The 21,055-nt window shown below is 34.6% G+C and overlaps 1 protein-coding gene across 8 annotated transcripts in view; it reads left to right on the top strand.

Moving 5' to 3' along the window:
- The first annotated feature begins 1,270 nt into the window (after positions 1–1,270).
- Positions 1,271–21,055, top strand: part of LOC101890633 (uncharacterized) — a 62,816-nt gene continuing 43,031 nt past the window's right edge. For 2 of the 8 annotated variants that reach the window (XM_005176310.4, XM_011297651.3), the window contains exons 1-6: positions 3,313–4,015; positions 4,092–4,180; positions 7,435–7,534; positions 8,979–9,088; positions 12,834–12,937; positions 18,761–18,856. In XM_005176310.4, coding sequence (XP_005176367.1) covers positions 3,886–4,015; positions 4,092–4,180; positions 7,435–7,534; positions 8,979–9,088; positions 12,834–12,937; positions 18,761–18,856 — 629 coding nt within the window. In that variant the 5' untranslated portion in view covers positions 3,313–3,885. Of the gene's footprint in view, positions 1,504–3,312; positions 4,016–4,091; positions 4,181–7,434; positions 7,535–8,978; positions 9,089–12,833; positions 12,938–18,760; positions 18,857–21,055 lie in introns of those variants that run through there. The other 6 variants (XM_059123951.1, XM_011297654.3, XM_020039801.2 and 3 more) reach the window with 6 other exon arrangements.

The raw sequence follows: 21,055 nt of genomic DNA, 5'->3' as shown, positions 1-21,055 counted from the left end.
TTTTTTCTGCACAGAATAGGGAAGCAAAAAACCAATTTTGCTCCAACTTTGCAAATCCTAATATTTTTGTCAGTGCTAGGTCTGGGGCGAAGATGGACAATATCGGTCCACTATATCAGTACCTCCCCAACAAATGTTCAAAATTTTGAATAATTATAACTCTTATAAAATGTGATGTAAGAGTCCGATTGTCTTCAAGTTTCAAATATCTCAATATTTTTATGAAACCAAGATCTGGTATAAAGATGGAGTACGTCGGTATTAAGATGGAGTACATGGTACCTCCCCCACAAAAGCTCGAAATGTTGAATATCCATTAAGCTCATAAAATGCGAAATTAACATCCGATTCCATTTCGACGTGGCACACCATTGAGGATTAAAAGTTTGAATAATCATAAAAGAAGTCAAAATATTTTTAAATAATCGAACATTGGCTGAGGGTATACATCTGTCGGCAAAACCGACCGATACTTTTTTAATTTTTTTGGCTATTTTAGTGTGAATATACTTTGTAAGGGCTCCCATATATATTTAAGAAATTGGTGGTAAACACGAATTCTGGATCATAGTGCAATGAAAAAAAAAATAGCAATACCAAATAATGGGATTTCTAACCAATTCTTGCAGTCATGGTTACATACAAATAAATCTACTAATCCCTAATTTTTGTAAGGGCATATAACCCAAAATAGCATGTTATTTTTTGTCACTAGAAGTCGACAAATAAGTAGAAAAAATTTTTATTATTTTTATTTGAAGAATCAAGCAGAATTGAAATCAAAGTCTATTAATTTTAGAACACTACACACTGCTCCCGTATTTTGCAGTAAAAACTATTATGGATATTCATTATCCATATTAGGCTCATGAAATGTTTTTCTATCAATAAGCTTGAACATTTTACTAAAGACAACTCTTCTAGATATTTCACTATTACATAACTAATCTTCCACATTTTTCTCAATTCTAACAAAAAAAAAAAAAATAAATAAATAAATAATAAAATAAAAAAAAAACTACAGATACACACCCTTTATTATAAAAAGAACATTCGCGGTCTATCGATTTTTTTCTCTCCTTATGTCCACTGTACTCTCGACAACTCTCAAATATGGCACACACTGAACATACTCTGTGAGATAAGATAAAATTGTACTTAAGAGAGTATGCGAATGAATAAACAAGACTCTCTACGTCAGCTGAGTATGACAGCAACAACAACAATTAACTGCACTTGTCAGAGTTCAGTTCAGTGTTACTTCAATGAAATAAACAAACGGTCGCTGTTGGAAATGATTCAGTGGAATTTAATTGGCAAAACAAATAATTTATCGTAAAATTGAATCGAAATCAACAACAATACTAAAAAGCTGCGTGTGCCAATACTTTTTTAATAAAAAATGCAAGTGTTTTGAATGAAAACAGAGCTAAAAACGAAAGAATTAATAAACCCATTGTGAAGTTGTTTAGTGCGGTGGAGTTTTTCAGTACAAATATTTCTGTATGGTTTAATTTGTTTACAATTATATATCGATTTAAACCATCTACATTCTGTGTATCCGAATTTAATGAACATTACCACTGAATTCATTTGTGAAAATTTATTTATTTGAGTTGTAGAAATAATTTGTTTGTGAACATGAATCGAAACAAAAACATTTCAACAATTTTGTTTTATTTTATTGTTTACCACCCTCTACTTGTGCTATACAAATTCTATACATTGCCATGCTCATTGTATTTGCCCACCACCACCACCCCTTTTCAACAGATTGCGAAAAGAGCGCATGGTTGTGCGCAGTGTTGCCATATTAGTGTTATATTGTTTGATAAAAGAGAGTCGGTGTATTTATTAACAGGGTGTTGCAAATGGAAATACTATAAGCAATTTGTATGGTAAAAGGTGCATTTATAACCAGGAAGGAAAAGTCAAAAGTCGGGCGGGCCTACACCAACTATGCGTATTTAGTAGAGCTCCCGTAACAAAAGGATTTATTTTGGGAATTTATTTGAAGTATATAATACCATCTATCAACCTTTGTCTTTAGAGCAGTTATAATTTGGTTTCAGAGGGAACTAATATATGGGAGTCATATCTAATTCTGAATCGATTCTCACTAAATTTGACTTTGAAAAAATATATCGGAGTCGAGGTCCACCAAATCAAAACATTCGTGATGCCATGATATTAGTCATTATTTGCACAATAAACCTGAAAGCGGATTAAGGATATATATGGGAGCTATATCCAAATCTGAGCCGATCTCGATAAAATTTGGGAAAAGTATTTCCGAACTTTATAAGATATATGGTATCAGATATGATGTCAGGGACCTTAAGGCCAAATAAATTGAAACTTAAATATGGGAAATATGGCTATATCTGAACCGATTTTCCTTAAATTTAATGTACTTTCTTCTAGACTGAATTCGGTCGGATGTGCCAAAATTCAGGTCATTTGGGCTGATATTGGCCATTTGGTGCACAATTAACCCGAAATCGATTAAAATTATATATGGGAGCTATATCTTATCTTGAACCTAATCTAACCAAGTTCAATAGGGTTCGTCCTAGGACCAAAAAATATTGTTTGTAAAATTTCATTTAAATCAGATAATAATTTTTTTTCACAAAAATGCATGGACAGATGGACTGACATGCATTAATCGACTCACACTGAATGGATGAAGCTAGAATTTCGAAAGATTGGATAAGGGATAATCTTGTATTGGAGTTGCATGATAAGTCTGGGTATTGATAAATTGTGCTAGAGGGTAACGGAAAGCTCTCAATGGTACTAAAAAGGGTACCATTTGTGTTAGCTGAAAGGTTAGAGCTAAAATTCTGAAATTTTGAAAGCGGGGTTCACTGGGGGTCAAAGGGCTTAAGGACATAAGTACAATTAATGTACAAAAAGTACTGAATTGTACTAAATTTGGAATATAATGTAGGAAATTATCTAGAATTGTGCATTTTTGTATTCGGATCAGTATGAGTGTATAACTGTTAGATAAGGAGATGGATTTATAAATGTGAAGTCAATTTTGGGATCGGTAGGCATTCTTTAGCAATGAACAATTCATTCAGTCCCAACCCGATTATATCCTCATTTTTCATTCAACATTTTGAATACACCCTGTACTCATTACAATACAACGTGTTGATAACGAATAAAGCCGGTAGTTTGTGAATCTCTTCTCAAACAATAACCAATTTCTCTTTTAAAAGAGAGCCTATGCATTGAGTGCCGAGAGCGCCTAACTATATGCTTTTCCAACCCAATCAACTGGGTACAGTATTCAGTTTTGTTTGAGATTTCTTAAAATTCGTTACACTAACCGGCATTTTCACCAAAAGAAAATCAAGGAATTGTTGTTGTATTTATATACATAACCCAGAGAATTGAAGTGGGAACAGTTATTATTTGAGTCGCTGTGTGCGTATGTGTTTGTATTTTATTCGACAAGGAGTGTTAGGTTAGGTCAAGTGTTTACTAGTAATTTTTGGTGAATAAATTCCCTAGAAATATATAAAAGCAATGTTAAATAATTGAAAAGTATTTTGGCAAAGTTCAATGGTAGACGTAATGGTGATGGTGATACAATAAGCAATGACAAAAACAACAACAACATAACTACTTGTCACTGAATTGTTGTTGGTAATGGAAGTACCATTAGCTGAAATACGTAAAAATTTCTTGTAGGGTTTCATTATTATGTTTTTGAATTAGTTGCGGCATAACAGAAATTCGAAAGAAAAAAGGAAAAGCAATACCTTAGTTTTGCAAAGAAAAAGAATTGTAAAACGTAGTACGTTTTGGTGGTGATATCAAGTCTTGCAGTACGGCTGATGGTCAAATTGATGTTACTCGGAAAATTCTAGCATGGATTTTATATTTGAATGTTTCTACACGGATACTTTGGATAAAATCAGCCGCAATGGCCTTCAGGATCGTTCATCCCGACGAGATGTTTTGGACCATTTGAATGCCATCATTGGTGGCTGTAGTGATGGTAAATTTAATATGTGAAATTTTGACATGATTAAAAATAATAATGGTTGTTTTTTTTTTTTTTTTTTTTTTTGAAGGTCAAAATATGCACACCGAGGAGGTGGCCCGTATTGCTGTACTCTCTGCTGTCCGTTATCATCGCGAGCAAAAGGACGCAAATGGAGATGTAAGGATACTACCGTCTTCATTATTACTTTTTTCATTTCATTATATCACTTGTGTGTTAGTGATTATCAGAAACCCAATTTTTCTAACACGAAATTGTGCTCCACAAACGTTACTTAATCTATTATATTGTCTAAGTTTAATATAGCCTTAACTTACAATTCTTGTTAAAATTTGTGGAAATTATACTGACAGAAGTTTAGTCACATTTTCAGTTTGCTAAAAGAGGCGTTAGAGATTGGGTTTGGGATGTGTCAAGTTTGAGATAAATTGAATTCATATGATATTTTGAAGATATTGACTCTTTTGGAGGAGGTGCACAATAGTGCGACATAATCCATCCTTGACGGGTACAACTTTAGTAAAATTACAACGGTGGTGTAAATTTAAAACAAAACTGCGGGAATTATGGGTAGTAGTTAGTAGACAATTTATGTTCGTGAAACAAATCGCCACGTCAATTTTCAAGCATGTAATTGTAGATTTTTGGTGTTTTTTATACAAACTAAGAAGAATTCAATGATTTACATGTTTTTATCGATAGAATTTGACTTGTTTTTGATCTCTACGGTCCAAAATTTTGCGGCAATAGATCACAGCTTTTATCAGTTGCGATTTGTGTGTTTAGTATGCCAAAATTTAATGAGTATTGGACTGGGTCCTCATGTCATTATTTTACTACTACCTATTCTGATCTCAGATTTAGTCAACGTTGTTCCTTTTCTTTTCTATGAGAAAAATTATTTCCTTTGAAAATTTTGACCGTATGCAAGCAGGTACCATCGCTGAACCATCGCTGAACTCAAACTAATTTTTTATAATAATACAGGGTGAGATAAAAAAACTGCAATAAAGTAAAATGCCATAAAATGTCCGATATAGTATAAAATTTTAGAATAACTTTAGATTTGTTCGAATTGGTCACATTTGGCACGAATTATGGCCTTCAAACGGTCAATGAAACAGTCACACGTCAGATGAACAAAACTGCAAACAATTTCAGACTGCTGTAATTTCTAAGTCACTCGTCCGACAGCTGTTAAAATTATTCCAGTGATAGCTCATTATATTGTTAACAAGCGTACAGATAAACATCTTGGTGAGAATTTTCCAGAAAAAAAGTTACTCGTGATGGAATTCAAGCGTGATAGTGTGATTTCTTTATATTTTGATGGAACACCACAAGAGGCTATCGGTAGAGCACTTCAGCACTTAAATGTGAATAAATCTTTTGTGTCTCGTACCATCGTTCGTTACCGCGGCTTAATTGAAACCCCCTTCGAGGTGGCCGAAAAATGGCTCGTGATCTGAACATATCGCAATATTCCATTCGGCAAATGTTGAAAAATTAACTCGGGGTAAAGCCATTGCAATTTGCTTCGCGTGGCCGAAAGTGGTGAACTGGCGAATTTGGTTTTTCCGATGAGAAAACAAACAAAATGATCGTGTTTACTTGCCAAAGAGGTCAGATGTAAATGTGAACCTTCGGTTGGCCACCAGAACTCAAACACCGGCCATGGTGATGGTATGGGCCGCCATAACAGCCGATGGACGCTTTTCGCGCTTATAAATGGACCGTGGCATCAGAATAAATGCCGAATATTATCGCGAATATATTCTGGAGGGTGTATAAAAGCCTTGGGCACGCAAACATTTTGGCCGCAGACCTTGGACATTCCAACAGGACTCAGCACCATCGCATTCAGCTCGCGCCAACAAACTCACCGGATACCAATCCGTTGGACTGTTGTGTCTGGAGTATTTTGGAAAGCAAGGTTGGCACTAAAAAATACCAAAGTGTCGATCTCTCAAGCAAACTCAAATAGTCTTCAAACAAAAAAGTCGATAATGAAAATGTCGATTGCCTCGGGTTGTCCCGGGAAGAATGTTTCTTAAAATATACGCTTAGGAGGTGAAAAGAAAATAGTTGTTGAAAAAACGATTGTAACTCATTGCAGCTCAGGCTGACTTCGAAAAGATTTTTTAAAGTCCACCACTAAAAATTAGACTGCTTTCGAAAAGTTTTCTTAAAAATACATGCTTATATCTCAGGCAGACCTGCATCTCAGAATTTTTTTGATGGTTACGGGGCTCAGGATGCTCTCGGGTTTTTAAAATCCAAGATTGTTCTCAAGCAATCATCCAAACATTACAGCTCGGGCTGTTCTGTTAAAGTCTCTTAAAAATATGCGATTAAATCTGTAGCTCTTCTCGAAAAGTTTCCATTTAAAATTTACAATTACATCTCAGATAGTGTTCAAAGTGTAAATCTAGATTATTGTTCGAATATTTTTCGAAATGGATTCATAAAAGCTTCAAGAATATTGCTCAATTTTAAAACTTTCCTTTTATAGCTCAACTAATTCTTGAAAAATATTCATATTCTCGACACATTTGTATTCTTCATAAAAACCTCAAAACTGTAGATAGATGACTTTTGTCTTTAAAATATATAAATCATAAGAAACATCGACACTTTATAGAGAATTTTTATGACCCTAAAAAACAAAATCTCTTAAGAAACTTTTAAAAGCCTCTAAAATAAGATTGTTCAAGTATCCTCCCTAAGCTAAATATATTCGAAGGATTTCTGTAGGGTTACTAAAGATCTTTTCTTAATGGACTTCTATAGACTTTTTATGAGATTAATATGCAAAAATAAATCCACAAATGTACGACTCTATAAGTATTTTAAAAATTAAATACATTCCTAAAGACTTTGAAGAAAAAAATGTCTGCAATCGAAAATTTATTTTATTTGTAAAATTATTTTTAAGGATGTAAATCTTGGTACCAACTGAAAAAAAAATTCCATAGTTAGTTTGTTTTAGTAAATTTTCTAGGACTTATACTTTTTTACTACTTGATAAGCCCAATTATGGTATCACATAAAAGTATGAATTATGCTTTTTCCACACGAGTGCCTTGTGCATCAGGGGTAGAAAATCATCCTTAATATTTTCTTCAATATAAGGCTTAGGTTTCAACTTTTTTTACACAGCATCCTTACCAATTTTCTCAATTTTCCATCGCACAATTTTCTTCCTAATTATACTTTTACCCACAAATTTCTCAACATTTCCATAATCAAAATTTATATTTTCCAATTAATCCAATTAACACACGCACACCAACGAAATAAATTGCTCCCAAACTCTGGTATTTATTCGACTTAGCCAACACCATAATCTATGTTCTAATTTTGCAACCAAAAACCTATTTGACTTTTCTTTTTCTTCTTCTTCCAATTTACAGGTCTGTTTAATGGGCAAATACCATAACATCTTGTATATTGCCTTGCGTACTTGTTGGGATTGGGGTGTTCGAGATTCTGCGGTTGTTGTGGTCTTGCTGGGTAAGTATGACTAGAGTAGCTTAGCGTAGATAGAGAGTGAGAGAGGGGGAGAGCGAGAGCATTGGGCGGGTTGTGGACGTGGATGCAAGGTGTAAACATATTATCGTTTTGTTTGTATTCGTTTTAATACAAATTATATGAATCGCCATGGCAGAAAATAAACTATTTAAACATGATTATCGTTTTGTGTGTGTGTGTATGTTTACTAACATCTGGGCGTTGCGTTACGTCTGTGTGTGTCTATTTGCTTGGTGTGTTTAATGGTTGAATATAAATTATGTTGCAATTAGAAGTGCCCGCCTGAAACGGAGGGGGGGAGGGTGTAGAATTAAATGCCCAAAATTATTAAGGCCGAATGAGATTTTCAGATATTTTATTTGAAAATAAGTCATATTAGTTTATTCTATTTTATGAAAATTTCTAATATTTCTTATGAATACTGAAGACTTTTTAAAGTTTTCATCCCAAATATTTAATTTCAATCTTTAGTATTTTTAGTTGGTAATGCCACGTCGTAATTTCATTTTGCAAATCGTCATATTAACAACAATGTTGTTGCAGTTGCAAAATTTGTCGTTCTGGCATTACCATTGTTTCGCACTTCGTGCAACAAGTTTAAGTAGAAACTTAAATGTTTTCCATGTTTATGCCTCTGCAGTGTAGCAGCAATCCAAGCAAACAACTGCAGCTCGGTTGGTGTAGTTTTGCTGTGTTTTACAGTTCTTCAATATGGCACTTGAAAGCCAACGCAACGCAAATCATTGAAGCGAATATGGAAGCACTGCTTTTAGAAAGGTCTAAATTTGTTATGCATCAGTGAATATTTTGATAATCATCGGATTTTCATGCTATGCCCCACTGAATGGATATTAAATTTTGAAATTTTATTTAATAAAAATTATGAAATGTAATAAAAAAGAAACAATTTCATAAGAATTTCAGATTATGTTTAAGAAATTTTATAATCTTAAATATTTTATTGCAGGGCATTCATTACTTTGCCTTTCCATTAAATCATTTGTACGATTATTCAACTCTTCCCTCTTATGAATACTAAAATAGCTAAGTAGCAAATTTGCTTTATTTGTAACATAATTTATTTAAATCATGAAGAATACACTCACACACACTCCCAAGCGTATACATGTTACTCCTGCAATTCGCACGTATACGCCACACTATACCCCCAATGAATTAACAATCATCATACGCAATGTTGCACCACCTCTGAAATTAACACAATTTATTACACTGGCATTGTTTCTGAGCTCTTTGTACCACACAACATATGGTTTCATATGTTCCGCAAAGAAAGAAAGAAAGAAGGATTAAGCAAACATTGCCATTAATTTACACTTATCCTTATTTCATTATTATATTTTGTAAATGTTTTTTTCTTCTTTCATTCTCCATTACTCTTTTTCGTGATTTCATTCTTTTTCAGAGGAAATTTATGCATGCGAGAAGACATTCGAACGAATATTCTTGGGTGCCTTGTTTGGTCCCAATGCACCACATTTCATTGCCGGATGGCGTAGCGATTTTCGAGATCAGGTAAAGCGGCTTATATCAATGTTAAAAAGTATTAACAAGAAGTAGTTAAAGAAAATGAAACCCAAGAAAGGGGTGGGAGGAATGGGGAATTTAAATGATGTTATTTGTTTCTTTTTTTCAATTGTTGAATGTTTGTGTGTTTACATAAATGATTGAAATGAAAACCAGTTATTAATGGCCAAAACCCCAAATTATTTGTTGCGATTGCGGAAAAGTTTATGTGGTCAACGTTTTCGTATTGCCCCCATATAAAGGTACCTCCCAATATTCGCCATTTTTATGAATTTATCCACATTTATCTAGGAAATTGTTCCAAATTTCCTATTAGAAATTGATCTACATATGGTGAAAAAACATTCTTAATTTAGGTCTTCGTTTTCGTGTAGTGCCCCCATAAATAAAGCGCCCATTTTTTCACGAAATAAGGAATTGGCAATGGGTTGAACATCTGGTGGCAGGACATTGTAAATATAGGTATAAGTTTTGCTATAGCGACCATATAACGGTACCTTCACACATTCGATATTTCTACAACTTATGTCACATTTTTTCGGACTTGAAGTTCATCACATAGTCCCTATTTGTCCACGGTTTCCACATAACGATACAAACCAATATTCGATGTTTTGATGATCTTAGCAAAATTTTTCATCGGAATTGTTTCAAATTTGGTGTTTTAGACTCGATATTTATATTCTAAAATATTATTTTTATCAAATGGTGGAGTGTATTCAAAATTCATGCCGGCAAAACGTAATGTTTTCATTTGTTTTCTCTTGTATAATTAATATTTGAGAAGGCTGAAGTATAAAATAAAATGAATCGTATATAGGAGCTATAATTCTGAATGGATTTTGCCTTTTTTCCACCTGGTAGACTTTATTGTAGTCGAAACTCGCTTGGTCCAAATTTTCATTTATTTTTGCAAACTTTGCATGGTTTCTCCATTTTTTATCTTACAATTTTAGTGAAATATATATATGGGAGCTGTATTTATATTTGAACCGATTTCAACAAATTTGACAAAGTTTTTCTTTAGGTTGTATCCGAAATTTTGGGAGAGAGAGTCTATATTTTCCGTGTAGACATATTTAATTTTATACAAGTATTTTAATGTCCCAAGTTGAAATGCAGATGTACACTTCGCTTAATAAGGTTTTCTAACGAATTAGTAATTTGAACCGTTTATTCCGGATGTACCAGATGTTAATAAACATGTGTGACCCAACATCAGACTCCATCCGGTACACAAAATTTGACTTTGTTCATTCTATTCGTGTTGGCCATTTGTGTGCGAAGTACATATTGGGCCGGCATATCTCTTCTATAGTGGGGATATTCCATATTTTATGAGATTTATTCAAAACGAGGTTCATTTTCCACCATTCATGTAATATTGGCCGAAATATTGAGATGCTCAAAATTGACTAAAATCGAATTTATTTGTATCCTATATCAAAGAAATGGACGGAAGAAAACAGCAACACTAGCAGAAATGGTTCGAAAAGTAAAGAATCGACTTGATCAAAACCCACGTCGCAGTGACCGAAAAATGGTTCGTGATCTGAACAGATCGCAATATTCCATGCGGCAAATATTGAAAAAAGAGCCATTGAAATTCCGAAAATACACCACAATAGAAAGAAAATAGACTCAAAAGAGTAGCTCCGCTTGGCCGAAAGTGGTAAACTGCCGAATTTGGTTTTCTCCGATGAGAAAACATTCGATGTCCAGCAGTTTGTAAACAAACAAATTGATCGCGTTTACTTGCCAAAGAGGTCAGCTGAAAATGTGCACCTTCGGTTGGCCATCAGAACTCAAGCGCCAGCCATGACGATGGTTTGGGCCGCCATAACAGCTAATGGTCGCTCTAAGCTCGTATTATTCGACCGTAGCATCAAAATAAATGCCGAATATTATCGCCAAAATATTCTGGAGCGTGTATTAAAGACTTGGGCACGCAAACATTTTGGTCGCAGACTTTGGACATTCTGACAGGACTCAGCACCATCGCACTCAGCAGGCGCCACCCAAGAACGGTTACATGATGAGGTTCCTCGCTTCACTTCCAGCGCACAATGACCACCAAAATCTCCGGATACCAATTCGTTGGACTATTCTGTCTGAAGTATTTTGGAAAGCAAGGTTGGCACTAAAAAGTGTCGATCACATCAAGCAAGCGCTTCGCCGGGAATGGGCCACAATACTGCAGAGCAACATTCAGGCATAATTCGTGCCAAAGGTGACCAATTCGAACAAATCTAAATTTATTCTAAAATTTGATGCTATTTCCGACATTTTTTGCTTTCATTCACTAAAATGTAAAAATTATGGCGTTTGATTTTGTTTCAGTTTTTATACCCTACACCACAAGTTGGTCAGGGTATTATGTCTTTGTGCATTTGTTTGTAACAGGCATAAAAAAACGAGATAGACCCATAGTTCCCTTTGATGATCTGCATAGAATCACATTCTGAATCGATTTATGCATGTCCGTCAGTCTGTCCATGTATTTTTGTAAACAAAGTACAGGTCGCATTTATTGCCCGATCCAGATGAAATTTTGCAAAGATCTTGTGTTTGGCGCAAGGACGAACCCTATTGAAATTGGAGATAATCGGTCGAAATTTAGATATAGCTCCCACATATATCTTCGTCCGATTTACATTTTATTGTGCACCAAACCTGTAATATCAGGCCGAATTGTATGGAATTTTGCTTATACACCCAAATTAGGCTTGAAAATATGTATGGCAAATTTGATCGAAATCGGTTCAGATATAGCTATAGCTCCCATATATATTGTTCATCCGATTTGTTATTTTTGTCCACCGCCGCCGTAATATGCACTATGCAACAACAATATTTGGGGAAATATATCAAATACAGCTCAGAAATACATTTGCTAAATTTTATCGAGGTCGGTTCAGATTTGGATATAGCTCCCATATATAACTTCGTCCGATTTACCTTTTATTGTGCACCAAACGTCTAATATTTGTCCAAATGGGATGGAATTTGGCACTTACGACCGAAGCTAGTATGTCAAATTTGGTGAAGATCGGTTCAGATATAGCTATAGCTTCCATATATATTATTCATCCGATTTGTTATATTTGTTACCCACAACCGTAATATGCACTTCGTAACAACGATATTCAGGGAAATATATCAAATACAGCTCAGAAATATCTTTGCCAAATTTTATCGAGATCGGTTCCGATTTGGATATAGCTCCCAAATATATTTTTATCTGATTTCCGAATTTAAAAGATACAAATGCTTCGGCATATTTAGTCCTTTGAACTTTAAATTATAATTATAATCATAGCGTGTATGATTGAATTCTTCCATAAAATTTTTAATTGTTATGTGGAGTTCTACTTAATTAGCAAAGTGGTGTAGGGTATCATAAAGTCGGCCCCGCCCGACTTTAAGACTTTCTTTACTGGTTTTTATCTCATCCTGTATGTAGTTTATATACCCTCCATCATTTGTGGAGGGTATAATTTAATAAATAATAGTTATACGCTATGGGAAACCTTATTTCTTACTAATATTTTTATGGATATATGTGTTGTTCTTGTTTTTTTATTAATATGAATGATAAATAGGTGCGAGTTATTTCGGTACTAACATATTTTCTTCTTATTCTTATTGACTTTATCCCCCATTATGTTGGACTACTTGTCTGCCCATGTGTGACTTTACCGCCTGCCTGCCTGCCGGCAATATGCCAACAAAGGATGAAAACACCAGGGCCATGGTCTATTTTTTACATCATGCAACAAGTCTTGATATGACACTGCCCTGTTGGATAGCACGTTACGAACAGGAACGTATGGTCAAGTAAGTATGTCTTTTGTTGTTTCTTTTTTGGTCAGATTTTGACCATCTTTGAGGCTTGTGGAGACAGCTAGTTTATTAGAAAAAAGATTTTTTTTTTTTTTGGTAGAAATTAAATTCATATAATTTATTGGGTTCTTTTTAAAGAATTTAAAAGTAAAGTTAATTTACATTTGCTTATAAAAATGGAATGTGCGTATGAGTTATATATTAATTTAAAACGAATTGATAAATAATTTAAATGAGGCAGTGCTATTTTTTTGCTGTAGACGTTTAAGGAGATCTTTGTATCTGCTTCTATTGACGAATAAATACATATTTAAAGTGTTGATGCGAGAAGTTTAAACTAAAGCTCCTTAAATACCTCCAAAATGTAGTGTATAAAGCCAACACTTTGTGTTCTTAATTTAATGAGCGCCCACATTAAAGGACATTTCAGGACACCAGTCTCCTTTATTATTCATTCCAGTAACATAATTATGTTAATGGTATTTATGTCAAGAGAAAAATTGCGTGTTTGGCGTTTCTTGCCAAAAAGAAAAAATGCTGTCTCTTTTTTTTCGACATGCCGTTCTCGATGTCTCCAAAAACTTACCAACTTCCAGTTAGCTAACATATAAAGGCATTCATTTTAATTAAATAAATGTAAGGTAACAACAAAATACATTGTTGTTATATTCTTTGTGTATTTTTTGTTTGTTATGTGGTGGTTGTTGTTTTATGGTTCAGATTTTTTGTTGCGTTGTTGATACAAAAACACACATTCATTTGAACATGCATACATACACGCTCTCACACACACACACATATAATTTAATAAACACTTGTGTGCTGTCGCTGCTGCTTCCTTGACAACCACATCTACAGAATTTTTCTTGTTCATACTGTCATCTTTGACATTTTTACTTGTCTTGTAATAAGAAATGACACCAAACGCAGAAAAAAATGACATTAACTTTAATTCCATGAAGAGGCTTACAATGTGTCAAGGAGTAAGAAAAAGTTTAAAGAGAATCCTTGTGTGAGTTAAGCAAAAAAGTTTAATTTAAAAAATAGAAACAAGAAATTTAAGGGCTTGACAAAAGTCAGCTGGTAACCTGCATCCTTTAAGATATTCTGCTTATTTGTGCCCTGAATATCGTTGTTACGGAGTGCATATTACGGCTGTGGGTAACAAATATAACAAATCCGATGAATAGTATATATGGGAGCTATATCTATATCTGAACCGATCTTCACCAAATTTGACATACTAGCTTCTAGATTCAATTCGGTCGTAAGTGCCAAATTTCATTCAATTTGGGCAAATATTAGACGTTTGGTGCACAATCAACGGTAAATCGGACGAAGATATATATGGGAGCTATATCTAAATTTTGACCGATTATCTCCAATTTCTATAGGGTTTGTCCTTGGGCCAAACAAATGATTTGTGCGAACTGCACTTTCTTTACAAAAATACATGGACAGACGGACGGACGGACATGCATAAATCGACTCAGAATGCGATTCTTTGCAGATCATCAAAAGGAACTAAGGGTCTATCTCGTTTCCTTTAGCCTGTTACAAATAAATGCACAAAGACATAATACCCTGACCACCTTGTGGTGTAGGGTATAAAAAATCGAATTACAAATAATAGAATTCGAATTACAAATGGAATAATTTGAATTTAAAACAAATAATTCAAATTACAATTTTAAATAATTTTCGAATTACAATTCAGATTCAGAAACTTGAATATTATGAATTACAAATTTATTGGTGCAAATTATATGTAAAAAGTTTTAAACAGCCTCTGTCAGCTAGTCCATTGATACTCGCAGGTATCTACCGAGACTCTCTTAGCTTACCTCAAGAGATTCAGCTTGTCTTTAGAGCCAGATTTTAATTCGTCTTTAAAGCTCGTCTCTAGAGCCAGCCTTTAGCTCGTCTCTAGAGCTAGCCTTCAGTTCGTCTTTAAAGCTCGTCTCAAGAGCCAGCCTTCAGCTCGTCTCTCGGATCGGTTTCACAACTTAGACTCTCTTTCGCTCGACTGTAAAGAATCAATTTAATTCGTCTGTAAAGACTCCCTTTCGCTCGTCTGTAAAGGCTCAACTTCGTTCGGGAAGACGATCTGGCTTCAGTTTGTCTAGGGAGAGACTATTTGGCTTAAGTTTTTCTGGAGAGAGACTATCAGACTTCGGTTTGTCTAGGGAGAGACTATTTGGCTTAAGTTTTTCTGGAGAGAGACTATCAGCCTTTAGCTTGTCTCTAGAGCCAGCCTTCAGTTCGTCTTTAAAGCTCGTCTCTAGAGCCAGCCTTCAACTCGTCTCTCGGTTCGGTTTCACAACTTAGACTCTCTTTCGCTCGACTGTTAAGAATCAATTTAATTCGTCTGTAAAGACTCCCTTTCGCTCGTCTGTGAAGGCTCAACTTCGTTCGGGAAGACGATCTGGCTTCAGTTTGTCTAGGGAGAGACTATTTGGCTTCGGTTTTTTCTGGAGGGAGACTATCAGACTTCATTTTGTCTAGGGAGAGACTATTTGGCTTAAGTTTTTCTGGAGAGAGACTATCAGACTTCGGTTTGTCCAAAGAGAGAGACTATCTGGCTTATTTTTGTAGTGACAACCTGGCTTCAATTTATCTAGTGAGAGACGACTGACTTCAGTTTGTCTAGAAAGAGAGACTATCTGCCTTCTTTTTGACAAGAGAGTAAGAACCTGGCTTCCGTGTCGGCTGTTATATAAAGACAAACTCCGACTCGTATAAAAAGGCTCTTTTCGCCACGTCCATATAGACAGTACCAAGCGACTAATGACTAAAAGTTTGTTTCAGACTCTACAGAGTCTCCTTTTATCTCTTCCGGAGAAACTTGTCTGTCCAGAGTCGTCCAGAGTTACTTCCATAAGCTCATCTGTAAACACTCTACTCTATCTTATTTAAAGGAGGGACTATCTCTACTCCTATTCAAAAATGATTTGAATTAGATTCTTTGAAAAAAGCCTCAGAAACATTTAGATCTTATTTAAGTATAAAAAAAGTCCCAAAAAATCCTTGTTCTTATATTTTCGTCTTGTTAAACTGTCTCCATCACTTAGAGAATATTAACAAACCTACCGCAGACAAACGAGAAGACAAAGAAGATTTCCAAGAGCTACTTGTTAACATTAAAAGTACTTTAAGTGGCATATTTTAAAGTAACTGTATTTGTAAATTGTGTACAAAAAAAAAAAAAAATAGGTTTTAATGTTCAGACATTTTCCCCCTCTTCCCCCTTCACAAAAATATGACTGAAATTGCATTGGGGAATTGACGGAGTCTCGGTTCCCACAAACATGAATCTGGAATATTTTTCTTCTGTATCAATTTGAAATGTGAAGAGAATGGGATAGAAGGGCTATTATTACTTGGCTATTGTTCTCTGTATTCTGAGTGTGGGCGTGTATGAGCACTCATGAACACACACACACACACACAAACTCACTCCTCTCACAAATGCCTGCCAACTTATCAAATGATTTGTAGACAAATTCTTAATAGAATTTAAATTACATTTTACAGTTTCGTTTCGTTGCGTTTCTTTGGTTTGCCTGGCATCAAGCCTCCAGGGAATAAGTTTTTTTTTTTTTTTTTTGGAATTTATTGTATTTTCTGAGAACAATTTATATTCGCAAATAGCAGTTAGTTCGTCTCGTTGTGCAAAGTAGCGTGTAATATATGATCGAGGGTGTGATGGAAAGATGTTAAATATGTTTTTGCGTTGCCTTATCTCTGCAGCAGAATGCCTTAATTCAATTGCAAGATTTTATTTCTAAAGAAATTTTGTTTAAACAATAAACACGATGTGAAATCTTTGTTTTTTTTTTCTGGTGCTCATGAGGGGTGATGCAGATGGAATACATTAACTTAAGACAGATTGTTGTTCGGAATTATCCAGGGGAGGATAACAGAAAGTTCGGTTGTGTTTTAATGCAGACAGAATTGAGTGAAATCTTTGTAAATCGTTTAATGGCATTTGGTAATGTTTTGACAGGAGGTGGTTGTGGGAGAGTATGTTTTTGTTGGAAATTTTTACTAAGTACCTAGGATAATTCCATTTGAAAGTGGAAATATGGCCGCTCAATACAGTCGGGTTTACTATAAAGTATATTCCAGATATAGATTCAACTTCTTTAAACTTAATCGAAACCTGATCGTTCAAATAAAAATTAGGCATATACAGGGTCAGATGAAAAAAACTGCAACCAACTTCAGACTGCTGTCATTTCTAAGCCACTCGCCCGACAGCTGTTAAAATTATTCCAGTGACAGCTCATTATATTGTTTACAAGCGAAATAAAGCATTTTGGTGAGAATTTTCCAGATAAAAAAGTTATTCGTGATGGAATTCAAGCGTGATAGTGTGATCTATTCATGTTTGGCTGCAAAACCACAAGTGGCTATCCTTAGAGCACTCCAGCATTTAAATGTGAAAAAATCTTTTGTGTCTTGTACCATTGCTCGTTACCGTGATACTGGTAGCGTAGCCCGACGTCAAGGAAGTGGACGGAAGAAAACAGCAACATCAACAGAAATGGTTCGAAAAATAAAGAAGCGACTAAATCGAAGCCCGCGTCGCATGACTCGTGAGCTGAACATATCGCAATATTCCATTCGGCAAATATTGAAAAATGATGGAATGATGAAAAATGGTAAAGCCATTGAAATTTCAAAAAGTGCAAGAACTTACACCGCAACAGAAAGAAAATAGACTCAAAAGAGCTAAAGAGTTGCTTCGAAAGTGGTGAACTGCCGTATTTGGTTTTCTCCGATAAGAAAACATTCGTTGTCCAGCAGTTTGTAAACAAAGAGATCAGATGAAAATGTGCCCCTTCGGTTGGCCACCAGAACTCAAGCGCAGGCCATTGTAATGGTGTGGGCCGTCGTAATGGCCGATTGGAGGCTCTCCGCTCGTATTAATCGACCGTGCCATCAGAATAAATGTCGAATATTATCGCGAAAATATTTTGAAGGGTGTATTAAAGCCTTGCACACACAAACATTTTGGCCGCAGATCTTGGACATTCCAACAGGACTCAGTACCATCGCACTCAGCATGCGCCACCCAAGAATTGTTACAAATGACGCGGGGACATTTCTCCACTTAAATCTCCGGATACCAATCCGTTGGACTATTGTGTCTGGAGTATTTTGGAAAGCAAGTTTGACACTAAGAAATACCAAAGTCTTGGATCACCTCAAGCAAGTGCTTCGCCGGGAATGGGCCAAAATACCGCAGAGCAACATTCGGGCAGCGTGTGACGGTTTCATTGGCTGTTTGAAGGGCATAATTCGTGCCAAAAGTATATTTCCATTTTTTCTTTCATTCAATAAAATTTAAAAAAATAAAATGTAAAAATTATGGCGTTTGACTTTGTTGCAGTTTTTTTATCTCACTCTGTATATTCCAAATATATATTAAACTTATCTAAACTTGATCGTTTAAATAAAAAATAGGGATAAATAGAATTGTCTTGTTTAAGTATGTCTGTCTGTCTATCTCTTGAAATCAAGATTATTATTTTATGTGTACAGCTTTCAATTTTCAAAAGGTTGTATTAAAATTGGTTTTGAAATATCAGTTAAAAATTTGAAAAGTCTGTATTATTATTAGAAATATCAGTTCATCGCTAAAGATAGCCCACATTTTTGGTACCTTTCGATCTCAGATATTTTTATTAATTTGCCTTGGACTTAATTTTCAACTGCATCAGTGTAATACTATGTCATTAGTACCTCATTGTCGAAAATAACATTTGTATACGAATTGGAATTACAACCTTCCTCTCTTTTCTTTATTTACAGATTCATTGATATTCCAATTGAGTCCTGTGGACGTTCATCGCCATTACGTGTGGCATTACAAGCGAGTGCACCAGACTTGTTGTTAATTTTATTAAGGTAAGTTCAGCCAAAAATAAGAAATAGCAGCAATTGGAACGAGTTTATTGTTTTTGCGAAAAATTCATGGCAAAGACTTAAAACACATTTAAGGTCACAGATTCACAAATCTAAAAATGATTTGGAATTAAATATAGCTTTTTTGGATAGTTGTCCAAATTTAAGAGAATGCGCTTTTTCAAAGACATAAAAGTAATATTTCCACCAATTTGAAAGAATTCAAAAATTATCCTCTTTTCAGATTTTCCCACTAAGTTAATTTTTCATTTACAATATTTTCATAATTCCTAAACTATTCAAGTCAATCACAAAACGTTCGTTAGCTATTAGTCACGCACAAAAATGCTTTAGATTAAAAAAAAAAAACAATTTAAAACTACGTTTTATTTCCCAAACGACAACAAATGTGTACTATAAGGTACATGTTTGCATACATTTACTCTTTCGAGTACATGCAACAAATCTAACAGATTCCATACATGAACACCATAAGAACAACAACAGCAATAACAAATGTCGTCATATCCTTGAGAATGTTACAACCAGGAAAAATATTTACAAGTGCCTGCGAAAGAGAGTTACACACAAAATTTATCCCTATTGAAAATAATAATACGAACACACTATCACGCACAGTGCAGAGTTGTCGATTTAGTATATACCCCAAGAAATTGGTCAGAAAATGTTCGTTACTTCAAATATTTGGTCGGTTTTAAAGTTGGATAAACAAACATAAAATAATGCAATAGTTTTTTAATGCAAATGTTTAATTCCTAAGAAGTAAGCCAATCATGAGTTCGAGGTATTCTGGACTACCACATTTTGAGTAAAAAGAAGTCATAAGTTTTGAAAGGGTGTGGGGCTGCAGGGTTGCAGTGTATCGTGTTTTCCGAAGTTTATGAAGCTAAATAAAAGAGATTCATTTGAGTTTCTTTTTTCGACATTATAATGTTTATTTAATCGTCGTTTTTTAATCAACTTTTTAACCTTTTGTGGGGGTGGTACCATAAAGAGTGGGCCGATACATCCCATCTTTACACAAGATCCCAAATTTTACAAGTCCCAATATTTGTATTATATTGGGACTTATTTCGTATTTTATGATCGTTTTGGTTATTCGAAATATTAACATTTTGCAGGGGATGTATCAGAAGGAGTGGACCGATATATCCCATCTTCAGAAGATATGGGATGGGCTTATTGTATTGTATAGATATATTGGGATGTACCGAGGTTTTATGAGCCTTATTCAAAAATTTTGGGGGAGGTACTAGAAGGAGTGGTCCAGATCTAGCAACCACAGGACTTTTATTTCGCGTTTTATAAGAGTTATATTTATTTAAAATGTTGACCTTTTGTGGAGGTGGTACTTGACTGAGTGGGCCGATACTATCCATTTTCACACCTTAATTAGCACTGATAAAAATATTCCGAATTGCACAAAATTGGATGATCCTTTACTGAGTCTAAAACTGGCACGATGAGGCTGGGGCGATGAGGCACGTTTTCCCCATATTTAATGACATATGCGTATAAATCTGTAGCGATGTGGTTGAGAGTATAAAAACGTATAGTGGTGGTAATTTTTTGGTTTATTTTGTATTGCAATGATTCTCTATTCTGGGTTTGGATTATAGCCAAATGAATTATGAGGTTAGATATTTGATTTAAAATCGTATATGCATTATTTCCTATGTGAGAATATGGATAGACTCTATGAGGCCAAACTTGAGTATCTAAATAATATTTTGAAAGGACTCCTGTACTTTAAGGATATTTAAGATATAATCCTGAATTTTCTAGATCGTGGGTCTTTAAGAAATATTTTTTGAGGGATTTCAATTATACGATCTTTGGCAGATCTTAAAATAATATTTTTGAAGGACTTTTTGAAATTATGGCATTTGATTTTTTAAAAACCTGGAATCCCGGTTCGTTATTGAACATTTTCCAAAGGCAATAGTGAATCGTTATACTTTTGAAGACTTTCTGGGGTGGGATCTGCAAAATAAATCTTTCGTTGACTTTTGAGGTGGAATAGGATATCCGCTTACAAGTTGGCGGTCTTGAGGGAATATTTTTCAAAGGACCTTTTTTATACAATGGTTGATCATTGAACCAAATTTGTTCAATTACTTTTGAGAAGGGGTATTTAAATAAAAATTTTCGACGGATGGCTTTTTAAGGGAAGTTTTCGAT

This window comes from Musca domestica, unplaced genomic scaffold (assembly GCF_030504385.1).
Source record: "Musca domestica strain aabys unplaced genomic scaffold, Musca_domestica.polishedcontigs.V.1.1 1, whole genome shotgun sequence".
Classification (NCBI taxonomy): Eukaryota; Metazoa; Arthropoda; class Insecta; order Diptera; family Muscidae; genus Musca; species Musca domestica.
The sequence above is the reverse complement of the archived record's forward strand: the minus strand, read 5'-3'. Positions and strand labels throughout refer to the sequence as shown.